General features: G+C 48.4%; 1 protein-coding gene across 4 annotated transcripts in view; it reads right to left on the bottom strand.

The window, feature by feature from the left end:
- Positions 1-19475, bottom strand: part of ATM (ATM serine/threonine kinase) — a 108068-nt gene that overhangs the window by 59806 nt on the left and 28787 nt on the right. For all 4 annotated transcript variants that reach the window (XM_083169978.1, XM_083169976.1, XM_083169979.1 and 1 more), the window contains exons 14-23: positions 18869-18994; positions 18424-18549; positions 14924-15013; positions 13588-13753; positions 5275-5471; positions 2516-2598; positions 2282-2437; positions 2127-2202; positions 562-692; positions 165-264 (exon numbers count right to left, since the gene is read on the bottom strand). In XM_083169978.1, the coding sequence (XP_083026104.1) occupies positions 165-264; positions 562-692; positions 2127-2202; positions 2282-2437; positions 2516-2598; positions 5275-5471; positions 13588-13753; positions 14924-15013; positions 18424-18549; positions 18869-18994 (1251 nt within the window). The remainder of the gene's footprint in view (positions 1-164; positions 265-561; positions 693-2126; positions 2203-2281; positions 2438-2515; positions 2599-5274; positions 5472-13587; positions 13754-14923; positions 15014-18423; positions 18550-18868; positions 18995-19475) is intronic.

The following is a 19475-nucleotide window of genomic DNA, read 5'->3' as shown; positions in this document are numbered from 1 at the left end:
GGAGGCAGGGAGCACTCCGGGGGAAACGGAGGCAGGGAGCACTCCGGGGGAAACGGAGGCAGGGAGCACTCCGGGGGGGAAACGGATTCAAGGAGTACTTGGGGAAAATAAAGTTAAGCAGCATTAAAAGTGAAAGTTGCACACAAAATGCTGAATAATATTACCAGGTAACTCATTCCCTCTTGCGCCTTCATGTACACATTGTCAAAGGCCTTTTGCTGCAGCTTCAGTGGAAGAGCCTGTAACTTCACATCCTGGAAAAGTCTGTAAATGATACGGAATACAGAAAACATAAGGTTTCAACTAAATTTGATTGAATACATAACCTCTGGTATTAATGAGGCTTTGACTGAAAGGTACAGCATCCAGGGTGATCCATACAACTTGCCCATACAAAATATATGTAGTGAAAAGCATGAACACCTTTAGAAAAAACTACAACATAAACACATGATCATACTAAAGGATGTCTTCCTTAGCAGGGGTTATTTTATCTGCAGATACAATAACTTTCACATATTTTACTGTCTACATAACACCCCAAAACGACATAAAATGTACCGTCGTGCAGCTTTAGCAGCAAGCAAGCGGACCTGCTGATCAGTGTCTGCGAGGAAATCTGGGAACGCATCTCTGACAGAAACATCTGTCTCTCCCACAGTGAGGATCGCCCACTTACACTCAGGGTCAACCTACAGAAGTACATAAGAGACCATGTGACCCCTATCAATTATTTCTCAAAAAAACCCACAATAAAACAATAATGAGAGAATTAACGGAAAAAGGTAGTCAGGGAACAGCTCCATCCATATTATGCAACATGTTATAATTGTAGCGAATATCTGTGTACCAAAATTTCAAATTGAAATGTAAAAGTGAGATCACTGACTAAATAATCAATATTATATTTATTATTATAGAGATTACTGATAAAAATATTTCTGTATTACTATATGTGGGGTGGTGTACAGGTACACGGGCGGCACTCGGTGGACAGGTACAAGGCATTCAAAGCAGACAACAATAGCAAAGTCTTTGCCTGAGGAAACCCATGCAAGCAAGGGAAGAATATACAAACTCCATAGAGTTAAGTTCATAGTAGGAATTGAACACAGGACCTCTGTGCTATGAGGCAGTTATATTATCCATTACACCAACTGTGCTGCCCAAATGAAGCACGATAACCAATGATTAGATTAAGCGAGGGCTGTATAGGCACGAGGGCATTTAAGAGCCTGTGAATTTTGTGATTGTCCTAATAAAGTTGTTGAATAGTTCATTACCCATAGAAGTGCACGTGATTGATAGTTAGAGTAGCCAATTAGGTAGAAAAGGGGTGGTAGCTTATGCAGGGGTATATAAAGGGGAGTCAGATGATGCTGCTTCCTCTTTGAGTATGGATTCCCACCCTCCCTCCTTTGCGTTTTCAATTGCTTCCTGGCCTTTCGGCCTTCACCTAATTTGGCTTTACAAAATTAATTAATAATTGGCGGGAAGGCGCTCTCAACCAGCGGTCAATTTTGAGGTACAGGTGGTCACTGTACGGTATTGCCCCCTCTGCCAGGACGGCTGGTGAGTCCTGCCCCCGAGGGGGGACGTTGGTCACTTCCTTGAAGTGTCCTTGCCATGCCATAGGAGGGGCGGTAAGACCGTCACAGTGCAGGCTGTGCCTTAAATTCAATGGGGGAAGTTCATCGCACTGGTTATAAGTTGGGGCGTTGCAGTCGCCGCCATTACTAAAATGACCTGAGCTGGTCTCCAAGCGCTTTCCTGGCCATCCCTTTCAATAGGGTCATACCACTTAATAAATATTGTCGACCTTTTAACTTACGCAGTTGTTGTCCGTGTGATTATTTCAGAATAAGGTGTCCGTGTGATTCATTTCTAGGGGGTCATTTAGAAGTTAAGTTAAGGTAAATGTCAATCATGATAATTCAATAGGCGCCTTATAGAACTATCGATCCGCAGGTACGTCCTGTACGTCAATGCAGAAAGCAATGACCTCTATTATAACCAAATGCACCCACAATTAGCGGATATAACTAAGCTTATAGAGTGCATGGGGGAAAGTCAGACAGTGGTAAATACACATGTAACACATGACATTACTGTAGGTTCAGGTGTACCTCGATCAGAGTCTCCATACATTTCACAAGAGGAACTCGCACCAGTGCTGTGAATTTGCGATCCCTTGCTAAAAGCCTGTGGGGTGAAACTGTTTACATGACATACTACTCCAACATGGCACAGGATGATCATGTGTTCTGTAACAGAGACCTACCAGAAGGCCTGAATTACACTGAGGAGCTGCCCGTCAGCCTCACTGGTGTCTTCAGTGTCCTCCTGATTCTGCCCCAAGCACAGCACAACGGGCAGAAGGCTGGTGAGGATTACGGCGCACACTTCCTGGTCTCGCCGGTAAGAGGAGCACACTTCCCTAAAGGATGCAGACGGTGAGACAGTGACACATGACAGGTGCTGGATAACAACAGTGCAATATGGGAATAAGACTTACGCCAGAGGTTTCAGTAAGTTATTAATGTCATCCACTGGCAGAGATACAGCCTTCACAGGCAGGTCATTCAGCACCTGTAAATACTACAGAGAGTGATTAAATATAACACATAAAGTAGAATTGGCATCTGCCACACATGCTTATATACACAACTGAATCTGTAATATGCTTTAAAGATATTTTTGGTTACAAATGACAACAAACCACTAATACACTAATAGTTTGAACCCAGAATAAGCAAAGCTTAGGAGATCTTGGTAAGGCTACTTCTGTGGGATTCAATTGGTCTTCTGGTAACCAATCAGCTGTGCAGACTAGCTGTCATTGTTCTGACTACTGGATCGCTTCAGCTGGTTTCATCTCTATCTATGGACGCCAGCCCAGTGGCGTAACTACATTTTGGGCGCCCCCCCGCCGTTAAAGGGAGGGCGCCCAGCCACTCACCCGCCCCTCCGCCCGCCGCACCAACCCCCGCAGTCTTACCTAGGTTCAGTCAGTACGCGCTGGTCCCAGCTCCCTTCTTCTGCTATGAGGACCACCACAAAATGTCCGCCCCCATACAGCAGACAGTTTCAGAGAACTGTGTGCTATATGGGGGCGGCCATTTTGTGGTGGTCCTCATAGCAGAAGAAGGGAGCTGGGACCGGACCAGCGCATACTGAACACAGGTAAAGACTGGGGATGGGGGGGTTGGTGCGGCGGGCGGCGGGGTGTAACGTAACTATAGCACTGCAATAAAATGTAATAATAATTATAATGGGAGAAGGTAATTTATATATCAGTACACATTTATACTAATTGTACTAACATAATTTATGTTATCCTAGCTCCGATCATATATCTTCCACTTCCCCCGAGCATCCATGCATATATCAGTGATTTGAGAGTCACTTTTATACGCGTGCCCCTTCGGCATCATTTGATTGAACGATGTGGGAGGATCCCCCAAGGCTGCAAATGAATGTTACGGTGTAACATCCATTCGCAGGCCCTGCGAGGGAATTTTTTTTCCTTCTGTACTACTTTTTGTACTAAGGACCTTATTCTGGTCCGTTCGCAAGGCCATGTTAACTCGCACGTGGCTGGTGTTTTCGCTTTGTACATTTCTGCGCAAAATGCATGCAGCCACGGTGAACGCCCAAGAAGGAAAACTAACCACAGGTTAGTAAAGAGCGCTTGCTATGAGTTGTCTGCCCAAAGCAGCTGCTTATGGGAGTAGTCAGCTCCCTGTGGAGGCAAAAGATTATAAAAATAACAGAAAAAGCAGCGCTGATATTAAATATGAGATATTTCAAGTAAATCAATAAGAAAATATTTAATGACAATTAAAATAGACTAAAAAATGAATTAAGAACAATAATTGGGTCCAGAGAGTAACAAGCACCAACGCGTTTCGCAGTACTGACTGCTTTATTAAGGTCAGTTATTACTGCGAAACGCGTTGGTGCTTGTTGCTCTCTGGACCCAATTTGGACAAAGAGTCTTCCACCTACGCCCAAAGACCTGTTTTTACCTGCTTATTCATCTGATCGCATTCTTCTATTCCTTGGAAGTCCTTGCCCTATCCATCTTGGACACCTGATCACTCGCAGCAGTGAGGACTCGCGAGCTGGCTAATTACATCTCGTGCCATCGGTTTGAGGCCATTACAATACTACCAGGATGGCATAAAGTGGCTAATAAGGACCCCATCATACCACCTTGGATCAGTGCAGGTTTCAATACTCACAATTGGTGACCATCCATATTGGGTCCATTTATCAATTTATTTTTATTGTTTTTAATTAATTTTTTTGTGTATTTTAATTGTCATTAAATATTTCTCATTGATTTACTTGAAATATCTCATCTTTAATATCAGCGCTGCTTTTTCTGTTATTTTTATTAACGGTGAACACTCAGCCTTGCGAACGGAGGGCGGGCGGGGCGGCCATTAGCATATGGGAATGCCCAGAATTTCATGGGCGTTCCCATGAGAATGCTGGGCATTCTCATGCTGATGACGCGGTTGCAGGCAGCTGACATCACCGGAATGTGCACGCAGATCTAAGGTTGCTCCTACCCTAGCAATCTTAGATCTGCATGCACGTTCCACATCATTCGATGGTCGGCGACCATCAAATGAATGGATGTTTATGTACATACGCAGCCAGTGCAAACGTACGTGCATTGCGAATGATGGGCCGGTGTACCATTCGCAAAGCGGAATCTGGTTCACTCGCAAGGATGCGAATTCGCATCCAAGCAAATCAACCAGAATAACCCCTTACGTGTTTTGTATTAATGCCTGTAAAGTAACTCCAGTCCAGTTTTTCTATATAGTTTTAATATCAATGAGTCTTTTTGAGTGATCTGATCCTTTGATTTAATTATACTAGCTCCGTAAAGGGCCCTGTCATAGGTGAAGTACTCCGAGGTTTTTTCAGGCTAAAGATCACTGTAAGCGATCCTAACATATACATGTAATCGCACAAATAAAACGGCATTTTAGTTTGAAAATTGTATGGAATTGTACGGAGCGGTGAGGGGGACAAAAGAGACAGAGATGAAAAACAGTAAGACAACAGAGGTGGGTGGGATGACACGGGGGGGGGGGGGGGAATGGAGAAAGGGACGGAGTTGAACGACAGCGTCAAGAAAAACCCTGACACAATGGGTAAAATAAGTAGCAGCCCAGCATATGATGGGTCCAAAATACTAGTTGATAAGATGTACTTTTGTATAAATGACTAGTGGCAGTTGCATAGTATTCATCTCACCACACGCAGGTGAAGAGGTTTGCTCATGTCCAGCGATGTTTCTAGGAGATTTAGAAGTTTCCTCCTTATATCAGATGGCCTGAAATTGACGGTATGGTTGGCATCAGCGGATGCACAGAAGCATAGGAATTGCAGGGTCTGTAAGAGGACCACCTCTGATTTGGTCAGATGCTCCTCTGACAAAGGGCTCACAGCACCTGCAGGGACACACATGAAGCAATGCTCGGTCACTAATAGATTATCATCTATCTTTTCTCGTAATGCCATTTTACACATAAAGGCCTAAATACAGATGGATCGATCGAATTGCCAACCGTCGACATCCACGTGTGTGTCCCATTTCAACGGAGGCCTTCGCTGCCCTCTATAGCTCCCCTGATGCCCCAAGCAGCTGACCCCAGCTCCCCTCGACACCCTGCCCATCTCCCTGAAGCGGAGACGGGCAAAGAAAGTGCCCCCCGCTGCCATGTTGACGAGGATGCACGTGCATGTGAGACGCTCTGTCCAGAGTAAAACCAAAATACACATTCCAAAAAGGGATTTAACAAATAGACCTTACCCTCTAGCCAAAGGTTGAATTTGATGGACATATGTCTTTTTTTCTGCCTTAACTACTATGTAACATTAGTGTTAGTATAAACTCACCTAGGCAATACAAATGAGTGGTCGACACAAATGTCAACATTCTGGCAGAGAGGATAATGACACGTTGACATTCTGAATGTCAAGGTTTTGTAAGACATCCAAATTTCTTGTTGCAAATGTCACATGATTTGGGAACATTTTGAGTTACACACCCACCGACGGCTTACACTGCAATCACTGTTAGAACATATTCTATCTTATATATATATATATTTTTTTTTTTTGTAGAACGATTATCTTTTAACAGATTGTTATTATTTTGTTTCTTTCTCTTTCCTCCACTAGGTGACACTGGAGAGTTACAGTGGGGAATAGAAGGCGACCACAGGGAGCTTGGGCACTTTAGAATAAATTAATAGTGACTAACTCCTCCCCTTCTACTTCCTCTCCTAGGCAGTTTTAGCATGTGCCCTGCGGGAGCTGGGTGCGTTCAAGGCTCACTCCTGAGCTTTATTGATTTTTAAATATACGATGCTACAATCAGCAAGAGGACAGGCAGGTAGCTCCCTGTCCCTACCTGCTTGCGACGCGGGCGCTGTCGGCAGGTCCGGTCGCAGCTGCATGCAGCTCGCCTCCGGTACCTGGCTGCAGGATCCACTGATCCTGAGGTCCCGTCGCCGCTGCTTGCAGCGCGCCTCGAGGACCACTCAGCATGCCGCACCCGACAGCTATGGCAGGGGTAAGTATAACACTGATTCCCCGCTAGCGGGGGATTCAGTGTAAAAAGCCGCGGCAGCGCACTTTTTAAACACGGCGCCATTCCTGAGGAGTGAGAGCGCGGCATGCTGGGTACTTCCGCTTCCTCCTTCTTTGTAGGAGCGGCGGCCATTGAAGAAGCAGCGTGATCCGCGGCTCCCTCGAAGCGTCTGTGAAGTGCCGGTGACCCTGGTTCAGTGAGTCACAGCGGGACATAGGAGGTCAGGGCAGCTTGGACTGTGTCCAAAAAGGTCCCTTAGCCGGCGCAAGTTATATTTATATACAGTGCGCGTAGCGGCCTCGTGGCAGACTCTGCCTCTTTCCTATACCTCCTCTCCTGTCCGGTATTCCAGCTTTTCTCTCCTTTCTGTGTAAGATTGCGGAGTGTATGATGGCTGGTAAAAAGATTGCATGCAAAAAGTGCAGCAATATGTTCGCGCCACAAGCGGAGGACGCCATTTTATGTCCCTCATGTACTGCATCCCCAGCCCCCACCCCATCTACATCGGGGCAGGAACCTCCTGTATGGGCTTCACAATTGTCTACAGTAATTTCTCAGTTAGCGTCTGAGTTATCTTCTGCCAGACAGGACAGGGATGCAGCCAGGGATCAGCAGGCAGAGTTAACCTCTGCTGTGGAGAGTCTGTCTAGAGCAGGGTTCGCCAACCCGTCGCTCGCGAGCGACGGGTAGCTCGCCGGGACCTTTCCAGTAGCTCGGGGCTGTTTAAGTGACCTCCTGCCGCGTAGCGGTACCTTGCTTGACGGCAGGAGGTCAGAAAGTGTTTTAATGCTGCGTCCTCCTGACGTCCCCAGCGCACTTTCTTCATCCTCACTTGGCGGCAAGAGGTCTCTGAATGTGACTTCATGCCGCGTCCTCCTGACGTCCCCAGCGCACGTTCTCATCGACGCCACGGCCACAGCCTCTGCTCAGCGTGATTGATGTTGCAGCCTCTGTCTGCTCCGGTCCTGCGCCACAGCCTCTGCTCAGACTTACATGAGGTAAAAAAAAAATGAAAACTGTGTGCGCACAGTGTGTGGGGCATATGTATAATGGAGCATCACAGTGGGGCACATGTATAATGGAGCATCACAGTGGGGCATATGTATACTGGAGCATCACAGTGGGGCACATGTATAATGGAGCATCACAGTGGGGCATATGTATAATGGAGCATCACAGTGTGTGGGGCATATGTATAATGGAGCATCACAGTGGGGCACATGTATAATGGAGCATCACAGTGGGGCATATGTATACTGGAGCATCACAGTGGGGCACATGTATAATGGAGCATCACAGTGGGGCACATGTATAATGGAGCATCACAGTGGGGCATATGTATAATGGAGCATCACAGTGGGGCACATGTATAATGGAGCATCACAGTGGGGCATATGTATTATGGAGCATCACAGTGGGGCATATGTATAATGGAGCATCACAGTGGGGCACATGTATAATGGAGCATCACAGTGGGGAATATGTATAATGGAGCATCACAGTGGAGCATTACAGTGGGGCATATGTATTATGGAGCATCACAGTGGGGCATATGTATAATGGAGCATCACGATGTGGGGCATATGTATAATGGGCATCACGGTGTGCGGCATATGTATAATGGGCATCACGATGTGGGGCATATGTATAATGGACATCATGTGTGTGGCATATGTTAAATTCAGCGTCACGCTGTGGGATGTTTGCATAATGGAGCGTCACGTTGTGGGGCATATGTACTGTATAATGGGCATATGTATAATGGGCATCATGTGTGTGGCATATGTATAATGGAGCATCACAGTGCGGGGCATATGTATAATGGGCATCACAGTATGCGGCATAGGTATAATGGGCATCAAAGACTGCACTATTGGGGTCATGTGTATCTGGCACTGTACTATTGGGGACATATGTGTATCACATCTCCATTTTCCATGGCCGCACCACATGTGGCTACAGCTCTTAGAGAGCTGACCATGCCCTCAAAAAATGGGGGATGTAGCCTCGCAGGAGTTCCACGGTAGTAGGTGAACCCTCTAATTTTGGGCGCGTGCCTTCGGCACGCGCAGATGTCTCCTCTGCCTCGTGTTGGGAGGTATGTTTGTGACATATTGGACATTGCAGTGTGTGGCATAAGGTGTCAGGGGCATTACGGTGTGTGGCATAATGTGTAAAGGGCATTTTTTGGGATATTATGCAGGTTTTAAATTTTTTTTAAATTTAGTAGCTCTTCGGGCGGTTTATTTTGTCGCGAGTAGCTCCCACCCCGAAAAAGGTTGGAGACCACTGGTCTAGAGCATTGCATGCAGACACCTCTACACCCCCTCCCCCTAGACTGGCTTCTGCTAATAGGATGTTTCCTCAGGTCCCTCTGTTAGATGATACAGATGATGACATGCCAGCTCTAGAGGAGGGTGAATTTCATGACCCTGATGCTCAGCCTGACGCTGAGCCTGATGCCCCACTTATGCAGGACACTGATGTCCCTTCTCAGGGTTTAGAGGACTTAATACAAGCAGTCCGGTTAACCCTCAATGTAGCAGAGGAGGTGAGACCGGCTGCGCGTCCCTCAGTGTTTGCTAAAAGGCAAAAACAGTCTGCATATTTCCCAGCCTCAGAGGAGCTGGATGAACACTTGCAAAAAGCCTGGTTACACCCAGATAAAAAGTTTCAGGTTTCTCAGAGATTTTTCACTGCCTATCCTTTTCCTAAGGATGCTAGAAAGTCATGTGAGACGCCACCTGCTGTTGATTCTTCGGTATCACGTTTGTCTAAAAAGACAGTGTTACCCATCCCAGGTGCCTCTACCCTTAAAGATGTGTCTGATAGGCGGTTAGAGAGTGCTCTGAAGAATGTTTATACAGCTGCTGGTCTTTTACAACGTCCGGCACAGGTGGGTTGCTGGGTCAATAGGGCCATGGAGGTATGGGCATCCCAGGTGGCCTCCTCTCTAGACCCAGAGGCAAGTGATATGTTGCTCTTAGTGGAACACATACGTGAGGCTGCAGGTTATTTGGTTGAAGCCTCTTCAGACGTTTGTATGCTTGCAGCCCGTATTTCTGCTCTCTCAGTTTCTGCTCGCCGTACGCTTTGGTTGAGACAGTGGAATGCAGACGCCGACTCCAAAAAGGCGGTGGAGGCATTACCCTTTGCTGGGGAGGCCCTCTTTGGTCCAGAGCTGGACAAAATGATTTCACAGGCTACAGGGGGTAAGTCTCAGTTCCTGCCCTCTGCAGCCCCTCCCCCACGTAGGTCATTTCCTACTACGGGAGGGCAGTCCTTTCGGTCCTTTCGGCCCACCCCCAGATTCAGGGGTAGGTCTAGGGGAGCGGCTTCTAGCTCCAGAGGCTTCCGAGGAAGAGGCAGAGGCTCAGCCAGTGCTCCAATCCTGGATGCAAAGGTTACCTCAAAGCCCTCAGCATGACTCCCCCAGCTCCTGTCCAGATCACAGGGTGGGAGGCCGGCTTCTCTTTTACCATCAGGTATGGGCCGGTTCATGCAAGGATGCATGGGTAAAGGACCTGGTAGCAGTAGGCTACAAGATAGATTTCTTGTTGCCTCCTCCTCAACGGTTTTTTCCCACAGGTTTGCCAGCTTCTCAGGAAAAAGGCAGGGCCTTACAGGCCGCCATCCAAAAGCTCAGGGATCAAGGGGTGGTTATCCCGGTCCCGGAACCAGAAAGGGCAAAGGGATTCTATTCCAGCCTTTTTCTGGTTCCCAAGCCGGACGGCTCAGTGAGACCCATCTTGAACCTGAAGCAGCTCAACCCCTTCTTACGGTTCACTCGCTTCAAGATGGAGTCTCTCCAGTCTGTCATTGCAGGCCTGGAACCAGGGGAGTTTCTTGTATCCATCGATATCAAAGATGCATACCTGCATATCCCAATCTGGCCTCCTCACCAGGCATTCTTGCGGTTCGCAGTCCAGAACCATCACCTACAGTTCCGAGCCCTCCCATTCGGCCTCTCCTCTGCGCCTCGGGTATTTACCAAAGTGATGGCTGTCATGATGGAAATACTCAGGGCTCAGGGAGTTACCATTGTCCCTTATTTGGACGACCTTCTGCTGAAGGCTCCGTCCAAGGAGGTTCTGCTGCACAACATCCAACTGACACGTCGGATCCTGGAGTCCCATGGCTGGATGCTCAACATCCAAAAGTCACAGCTGACCCCATCGCAGAGGATCCTGTTCCTAGGGATGATTCTGGACACTGTCCAGAGAAGGGTGTTCCTCCCCATGGACAAGATCTTGTCCCTGCAGGAAGCGGTGCGACTGGTGCTGCAGCATCGAACAGTCACAGTTCTCCTTTGCACAAAGCTGCTGGGAAGGATGGTGGCCACGTTCGAGGCGGTGCAGTATGGGCGGTTTCGCTCTCGGCCCTTCCATCTGTGTCTGCTCCGCCAGTGGACAGGCTCACACCTGTTTCTACAGCAGAGGATTTCTCTCTCCCATCAGGCTCGAGCGTCTCTGGCGTGGTGGCTCAACTCCAGCAACCTGCAGGAGGGAAGGAGGTTCGCCATTCACAATTGGACGCTCCTCACCACGGACGCCAGCCTCAGGGGCTGGGGAGCGGTCACGCTGGGCCTCCACTTCCAAGGACTGTGGACCCCGGAGGAAGCACAGATGTCCATCAATGTGCTGGAACTGCGAGCAGTGTATTATGCCATGCTCCAGGCAGAAGTGGTTCTCCGGAACAAGGACATCAGGGTGCAGTCCGACAATGCCACGGCGGTGGCTTACATCAACAAGCAGGGAGGCACCCGCAGCCGGGCAGCGATGAGAGAGGTAAAGAGGATTCTGTGCTGGGTGCAGGAGCACGCAGGGGCCGTGTCCGCCATTTTCATACCAGGCGTGGAAAATTGGGAGGCGGATTACCTCAGCCGGCGGGACGTACACCACGGAGAGTGGTGTCTGAACCCTCTGGTCTTCCAGACCCTGACCCGTCGGTGGGGTTGTCCGCAGATAGACATGATGGCCTCCAGACACAACCATCAGTTGCCCCGGTACTGCGCTCGGACAAGAGATCCACAGGCGGTGGCTGTAGACGCTCTCACGGCACCCTGGACGGATCAGTTCCTTTACATCTTTCCTCCAGTGCCTCTCATCCCTCGGGTTCTGCAGAGAATCCGACGGGAGTCGGTGACGGTCCTGTTCATTGCCCCGGACTGGCCTCGCCGGTCGTGGTACACGGTACTAACAGGCCTGTTAGTAGACGAGCCATGGCCTCTGCCTCTCTGCGAAGACCTGCTAACACAGGGTCCGTTCGCCTGTCCCAACTTACAGCAGCTTCATTTGACGGCATGGCTGTTGAGAGGTCCATCTTGAGGAAGGCAGGGATCCCGCAGGCGGTGATTCCAACCATGATAGGAGCCAGAAAGCAGGTTACCTCGGTGCATTACCACCGCATCTGGAGGGCCTATGTGGCCTGGTGCGAATCCAGGAGGGTTTCGCCGGTGAATTTCAAATTGGCCAGATTACTGCTATTCTTGCAGAAGGGTTTGGCTTCAGGTCTCCGGCTGGGGTCCTTGAAGGTTCAAGTATCCGCCCTCTCCATTTTTTTCCAGAAGAAGCTGGCTCTTCTTCCTCAGGTACAGACTTTCTTCCAAGGGGTGTTGCGGCTGCAACCTCCCTTCAGACTACTGCTACTGCTCCATGGGACCTGGATGTGGTACTGGCCTTTCTCCAGTCCTCTGTATTTGAGCCCATGGAAGAGGTGGAACTAAAATACGTCACCTGGAAGACTGTATTACTATTGGCCTTGGCTTCAGCTAGAAGGGTGTCGGAACTCAGTGCTCTTTCTTGTAAGGCACCCTTCTTACGGTTCCATGAGGACAGAGCGGAGCTACGCACCTCTAGTGTTTTTCTCCCAAAGGTGGTCTCGGCATTCCACATTAACCAACCTATTGTGGTGCCGGCCTTTCGGGAGGACTCACAGGAGTCTAGGGCGCTGGACGTGGTCCGGGCCTTGAGAGTCTACGTGGCCAGAACAGAATCTGTACGTAAGTCGGATGCCTTATTTGTCCTCTGACTCCTTGCGTCCTGGTTGGCCAGCCTCCAAGCAGGCCCTGGCCAGGTGGATCAGATTGACAATTCGTCAAGCTTATGTGGCCTCCTCCAGGGTGCCACCTTCTTTAATCTCCGCCCATTCTACAAGGTCGGTGGGTACCTCCTGGGCGGCTGCCCGTGGAGTGTCTATACAGGATCTATGTAGAGCGGCTACGTGGTCTGGTCAGAGGACCTTTGTCCGCTTTTACAAGTTTGACACTTTTGCGGCGGCCGCTTCGCGGTTTGGCCGTTCGGTGTTAAGGGGTTCTCAGCGTCATCCCACCCGTGTTGGGAGCTCTGGGACGTCCCCACTGTAACTCTCCAGTGTCACCTAGTGGAGGAAAGAGAAAAGGGGATTTTGTACTTACCGTTAAATCCTTTTCTCAGACTCCATAGGTGACACTGGACGCCCACCCGACGCTGTCTCTCTGGTTTACTGTTTGGTTTTCAGGTTGAGCAATTACCTGAGGTAAAAGAGACTGCTATACTCAGTCTGAGTTCTAAGTTTTACTAAGTTTGTTTCTGGATGAGTTCATTCTGTTATGAATGCTATTTTTCAGACTATATGTTCACTCTATGTGAGCGTGTGTGTGTGACTTGTTATGTTATGTTTGACCTCCTCTCGGAAGTGGGTTGTTTTTCCTTTCTTCCAGCTCCCACCGGGCACATTCTTAACTGCCTAGGAGAGGAAGTAGAAGGGGAGGAGTTAGTCACTATTAATTTATTCTAAAGTGCCCAAGCTCCCTGTGGTCGCCTTCTATTCCCCACTGTAACTCTCCAGTGTCACCTATGGAGTCTGAGAAAAGGATTTAACGGTAAGTACAAAATCCCCTTATTTAATGTAACAGTATGAACAATATAAACACAGGAAGCCAATATCTGTGCGTCTCTTGTTGGCTGGAGCTGTCACGCCGGTTTGCCTACCGGTGATGTACTGCAGCTCCCCGTAGTCTGTGCTCTCTGTAGCCTCAGTAGCAGAGTGATCATCAAACAGGTCCACAACCTGGTCTTCTGCAGCCGTTCTAGCTTCTATGTCTGTATCCATGAGGTCGTCTTCTATGGCCTCTACGGTGGGCCCACTGCTTGTAATCTACAAAGTCATTTATCATTAGAAAGGTAACAGGTATAGAATACAAAGTGTATTGCTAATGGGATACATTTGGTTACAGCTATTTCAGCAATGCTTGTAGTCTTTTGCATGTCTCTATCAAATGTGTCATTTCCATGCCTTATGCACTTATTGAAGATTTAACTTACATGGTCGTTCTTTGTGTAAGATATGGCATACAGTCCTTCACTACCCTATATATCCACTAGCTGGCGCCACTGACTGTGAGAGATGCAAGCCTGGTGAGACCTGTATGGTTCATACGGTTGACCGTAAGAAGTAAGTCAATAGGTCGACCACTATTAGCCAACATGCCATAGGTCAACACGGCATAACGACACAAGCAATAGGTCTACATGGAAAAGGTGGACATGAAAAAGGTGGACGAGTTTTTCGCATTTTTTGGGGGGCTATGTCTATGCGCATGACGGCAGTCTAATCCAACCCGGTGTGTGCCTCTGCGCAGTGTGACGCGGTCAGAGGTCACGATGCGTGGGACGCCAAAGAGGGGGCCAGTGCTGACGTCCTGTTATGTCAGGCACATGCCCTCGGCAGGCATCGTCTCTCCCTCGTTTCCAGGGGAACGGACAGGGTTCATGGGGGCGTCCATGAAACGCTGGGCCTTCCCCACCAGACGCCCGCCTCCCTCCCATACTCGTACGAGTGGCTCCGCGTGATAGCCAAATGCGTTCGTACATCGGCCCAATATGCGCATGCGCAGACCCATACAATCGATTTGTACAGGTGACTCCATGCTCTCATTAGGTTTGAAGTGCAGCACATCAAACCTGGGGATATCGTTATCGACTTTATGCTAGTGAAAAATGCAACATGTTGGTTCCAGTCCTTCAGTAACCTTGTAATGTGTACAGGCAATCCCCACTCAAGGGCATTCGTGATGTTGGAATGATTGCTGGGTGCTCCAGGGTGTAACCAGCTTTACACAACTACGAGCACAGCAGAGGCCTGGAGGTGGGAGAAGCAGATCCCAACCTTTCTTTGGGCTAAAATGAACAGGCACTGGTGGCCTCAAGAGGGTGGACGTTTACTTCGGGCCTTCCTCCAAATTTTGCTGTGGGACCAGGTAATGGCATGTTCCACTCCTCTCGTTAAATAAGAATATACTACAATCTTTTCATAACATTAGCTTACCAAGTGTCTGCAAATGTCATATAAGTCCGTTAGCATCCTTTGTGTTATGAGTTGAAGGAACAGATCTGTGAAGAACCGAGCTGAACCAGTCTACAAAGAGGGAAGAGAACATAGCAGTCACTCGCTTCTGTACATCTGAATGTGCTATGCCTGTGAATCAAGCTGTCTTATTTAGCAGATGCAATTTTATTTCCGGAAGTATAAAGGGCCAATAAGACAAAAAAATATGATTGAAAAAGTGGACATTTGCCAATCAACCAAGCGAACAGGGGGAACCGCAACGGTACTGACAGTATACTGTATGTTGTGCAAATCTTTCAGTTTGTGCTGGAGTCAAGTAAAGTAGTCAATGGTTTAGTCTAGTGTACTAGCAACTACATGCAAATGCCACACAAAAGCTAACTGGCTAAAGCCCCATATACACTAGATGATAGGGTCCGCGGCCAATATAATTAACAATAATGGCCATGGGTCCTGATACTGTACACAATGAACAATATCGGTAATCAACATCGATCAGGGATGTCATCGGGACACACTAAACATGTGGATCCTTGGTGATACAGCCAAAATTATCTGCATGTTCAGAAAACATTATTCATCGTTAACAATGCGCGGGAGTTAACGATACTGAATGTACACTTTAGACAATATTGTGAAAGATATCGCTAAGAAGCCCCTTTCTGAACAATATCTTTTACAATATCCTCTAGTGTGTATGGTGCTATAGTCAAACTAAAACGCTACATATTATATACTTCCAATAGGTACATAGGGGGAGGGGCCCTAAACTGCACACCCTGGACATATGAGGTGCTACCTGCTGAGACTTGTAGTGCAGCAAGCAGGAGGAGGAGTTTGCAGGTGCACACTAAATATATATGCTAGACCTTTTAATATCTTGCTATATTGCATTTGAGGTTATTAGCATAGTAATGGCCATTAGTATGGGCTTGTCCACCGCATCCAGGTTACCTCAATAGGACAAGTCCCTAACACTACTATGAGACAGGTCCAGGGCACAGGACCCCCCAGGCTAGCCCAGCAGAACCACCCCATGGCATCACATTAGTGTGAAATTAAAGTGATAGTAAAAGGGATAGGGGAAATTATATGTGATAGGACTTACCTAGGTAAGAAGTAATAATAAATGTGAAGGGTGCTACATATATATTAAACAAACTAAAGGGGTGATGGAAAGTGTACGATATGATGCCATGGAGCAGCCCAGCAACAGCAGCCCAAAGAGCCCAGCGCCCCAAACACAGTCCCACAGACCAACACTCAGCATATATGTACAGTAGGACTTACCCTCATAGTGCCAAGCTGAGGTGTGCAGTCTTAAATGTTGGGATTCCAACCTAATTAAAAACAATCTGGGACAGGTGGGTGGGGTGCTAGTTAAGGAGGAAGGCATCTCTAGTTCCTTCCAGTGTGTATGAATACACAATATATGGTACATAGGGGGAGGGGCCCTAAACTGCACACCCTGGACATATGAGGTGCTACCTGCTGAGACTTGTAGTGCAGCAAGCAGGAGGAGGAGTTTGCAGGTGTACTCTAAATATATATGCTAGACCTTTTAATATCTTGCTATATTGCATTTGAGGTTATTAGCATAGTAATGGCCATTAGTATGGGCTTGTCCACCGCATCCAGGTTACCTCAATAGGACAAGTCCCTAACACTACTCTGGGACAGGTCCAGGGCACAGGGCCCCCCAGGCCAGCCCAGCAGAGCCACCCCATGGCATCCCATTAGTGTGAAATTAAAGTGATAGTAAAAGGGATAGGGGAAATTATATGTGATAGGACTAGGTAAGAAGTAATAATAAATGTGAAGGGTGCTACATATATATTAAACAAACTAAAGTAGTGTTAGGGACTTGTCCTATTGAGGTAACCTGGATGCGGTGGACAAGCCCATACTAATGGCCATTACTATGCTAATAACCTCAAATGCAATATAGCAAGATATTAAAAGGTCTAGCATATATATATTTAGTGTGCACCTGCAAACTCCTCCTCCTGCTTGCTGCACTTCCAATAGGTGATTCATCGCGCCCTAAGGACACCCCTCACACCATCGTAAGGGGCTCCGCCCCCTTAACCTGTAAACGTATTTATTCCGTGGGAGGAAGGTTGGGTGCAAGGGTGCTATGGGTGGGGGGAGGTGCTTGTGGGTGGTGTGGGTGATGGAGTTGCAGGTGCGGGGTTGGGTTGTGTGGGTAGTGTGGTTTGTTTAGGTGCGGGGTTGCATGTGGGTGGGGGAGGTGCAGGTGTGCTGTAGTTAGGTTGGGGATGGATGGTGGCGGTGTTGGAGGAGCGGGCGTAGTTGGGGTGGGATTGGGGTTGTGTGTGCTGTGGATGGGGGAGGGGCTGGTGTGCTGTAGGGGAGGGGAGAGTGTAGTGCGGGTGTGGGAGGTGCGGTTTTGGTGTTGTGCAAGTGGATGCTGCTGCGGGTGGTGGAGGGGCGGGTGTGGTGGTGTAGCGGCTGGGTGGGGTGATGGCATGGGTGGGAGAGGGTGGGTGCGTGGGTGAAATTGGTGGGGGAGGGTGTTTGGGGGTGGTGTGGAGATACTGGGGGTGTTGGAGCTATACGTGCGAAGGCTTTCCGTGTCGGTTGGTGAAGTGCTGGGGTGCACTGGTTGAGTGAGGGGAGTTGCAGGGGTGCCTTTGTGGCGGCGGTGGTGGTGTGGGGGAGGGATGGGTGGGTACTGAGGGTTGTGGATGTGCGGGTGTGAGCATGGAAATGCTGGGCGTACCTGCGAACGTAGGCATGGGCAAGCAGCGACTGGGGATGCCGGTGTGGGATTTTGGAGGTGCTGGGGACGCTGTTGGGAGATTGCGCGGGGGGTGGTGCAGCTAGGGATGCTGCCGGAGGTTTGCAGAGGGGCTGGGGAGACACTAGTGTGAGGGGGGGGGTGAGTGGCTGGGAATGCTGCCGGGGGATTCCAGAGGTGGTGGGGAGACAGCTGGGAAATTGCAGGAGTGAGGCTGGGTATGCTGGGGGAGGAATGAGGAGGGGCTGGGGACAGTGCAGGGGGATTGATGATGTGCTGTGGGGACACTGGCGGGATAGAGCCGGGATCTCGCGGGGGATGAGGCTGGGTATGCTGGCGGGGATTAGGATAGAACCTGTGGCTACAGCGGTAGCATCAAGGGGGCTGCTGGGGATACTAGCAGGGGATCACAGCCGAGGGATCAATGGGGGAAAGTGGGGATATTGGCAGGGGACCTCCTTCTATTGCTCACCACAGCCACTTACAGGGAAGGAGTAGGCAGACAGTGCTGGTGATAGGCTATTAGCCCCACCTGTCACTCTATGACTCCGCCCAGCGTTATACACACACTCACAGAATGACAGATCTGGCTAAATATATAGGAGATGGTTAGAAACGTCACAATCCAGCATGCCCACCGCTATCTCCAGTGGGAGGCCTTTGGCAGCGTGTAAAACCCCAGCATGTCATACACTAGAAATAAAATGTGACATATTACCTTTGCACAGTTACACACACAGCTCAGACACTGGGATATTAATGTTCCCAATGAGATAATTCTAGCTTCCTCATTTCGCTTTTCCTTTAAGAATGAAATGCTCTCACTGGCGCACTGCATCAACATCTGTAACACAAAAACACGGCACGATAAGAAAACTGCAAACTGTGCAAAAGTACAAGGCATATAATCAAAAACAATAATCTGATGCCTTTTTCCCTGTATATACAGTACCTTAAGGCAGGCATGGCCAAGCTATGGCCCTCCAGCTGTTGTGAAACTACAAGTCCCATCATGCCTTGCCACCGTTTTGCTATTAGGGAATGCAAAAACTATTGCAAGGCATGCTGGGATGTGTAGTTTCACAACAGCTGGAGGGCTATAGTTTGGACATGCTTGGCTTATGGGAAAGGGTGTAACTTGGGTAAGTGACTACAGCACCCACCTTTGCTTTTTGGAATAGAGCATCTTTGACAGCATCCTCTACACTGATGACCCCAGCATGGCAGTAACAGGCCAGTACTCCAGTCAGTAGACTTGCACACCGGACCAGGCTGTCAGCAGGTGTAGTCTGCAGGAGAGAACACAGAAATCATCCGTACAGTAAACATGATTTGCATTCCGTTTATTGGCACACAAATACTGAAGTGTAATTGCTAAACCATCTGTCCACCAATGTAAAAATCTCTTAATAAGGCCACCAAGATTTATTGTCATTTAGTATCGTTAGCTTGCATTGTATGTTTCTTTTTGATATTAAAAAAAAAAACGAATTATATAATATAAATAAAATATCTCTCAATAAGGCATTCATTAAAATAAAAAAAATGGTATTGTATCTCATTGGAAGTACATTTTGTTGGACAAAGTAACTAATTATTATTATTAACAGTTTCTTATATAGCGCATACATATTCCGCAGCGCTTACAGAGAGAATATTTGAACATTCACATCAGTCCCTGCCCAGTGGAGCTTACAATCTATATTCCCTGCCACCAGGGCTATTTTTCAGTAGGTTCCAGCAGGAACTGAGGCCCTTATTCTAGTTCAC

The sequence above is a fragment of the Crinia signifera genome, chromosome 2, assembly GCF_055691185.1.
Source record: "Crinia signifera chromosome 2, ASM5569118v1, whole genome shotgun sequence".
Taxonomy (NCBI): domain Eukaryota; kingdom Metazoa; phylum Chordata; class Amphibia; order Anura; family Myobatrachidae; genus Crinia; species Crinia signifera.
Note: the sequence above shows the minus strand (reverse complement) of the source record. Positions and strands in the feature narration are given on the sequence as shown.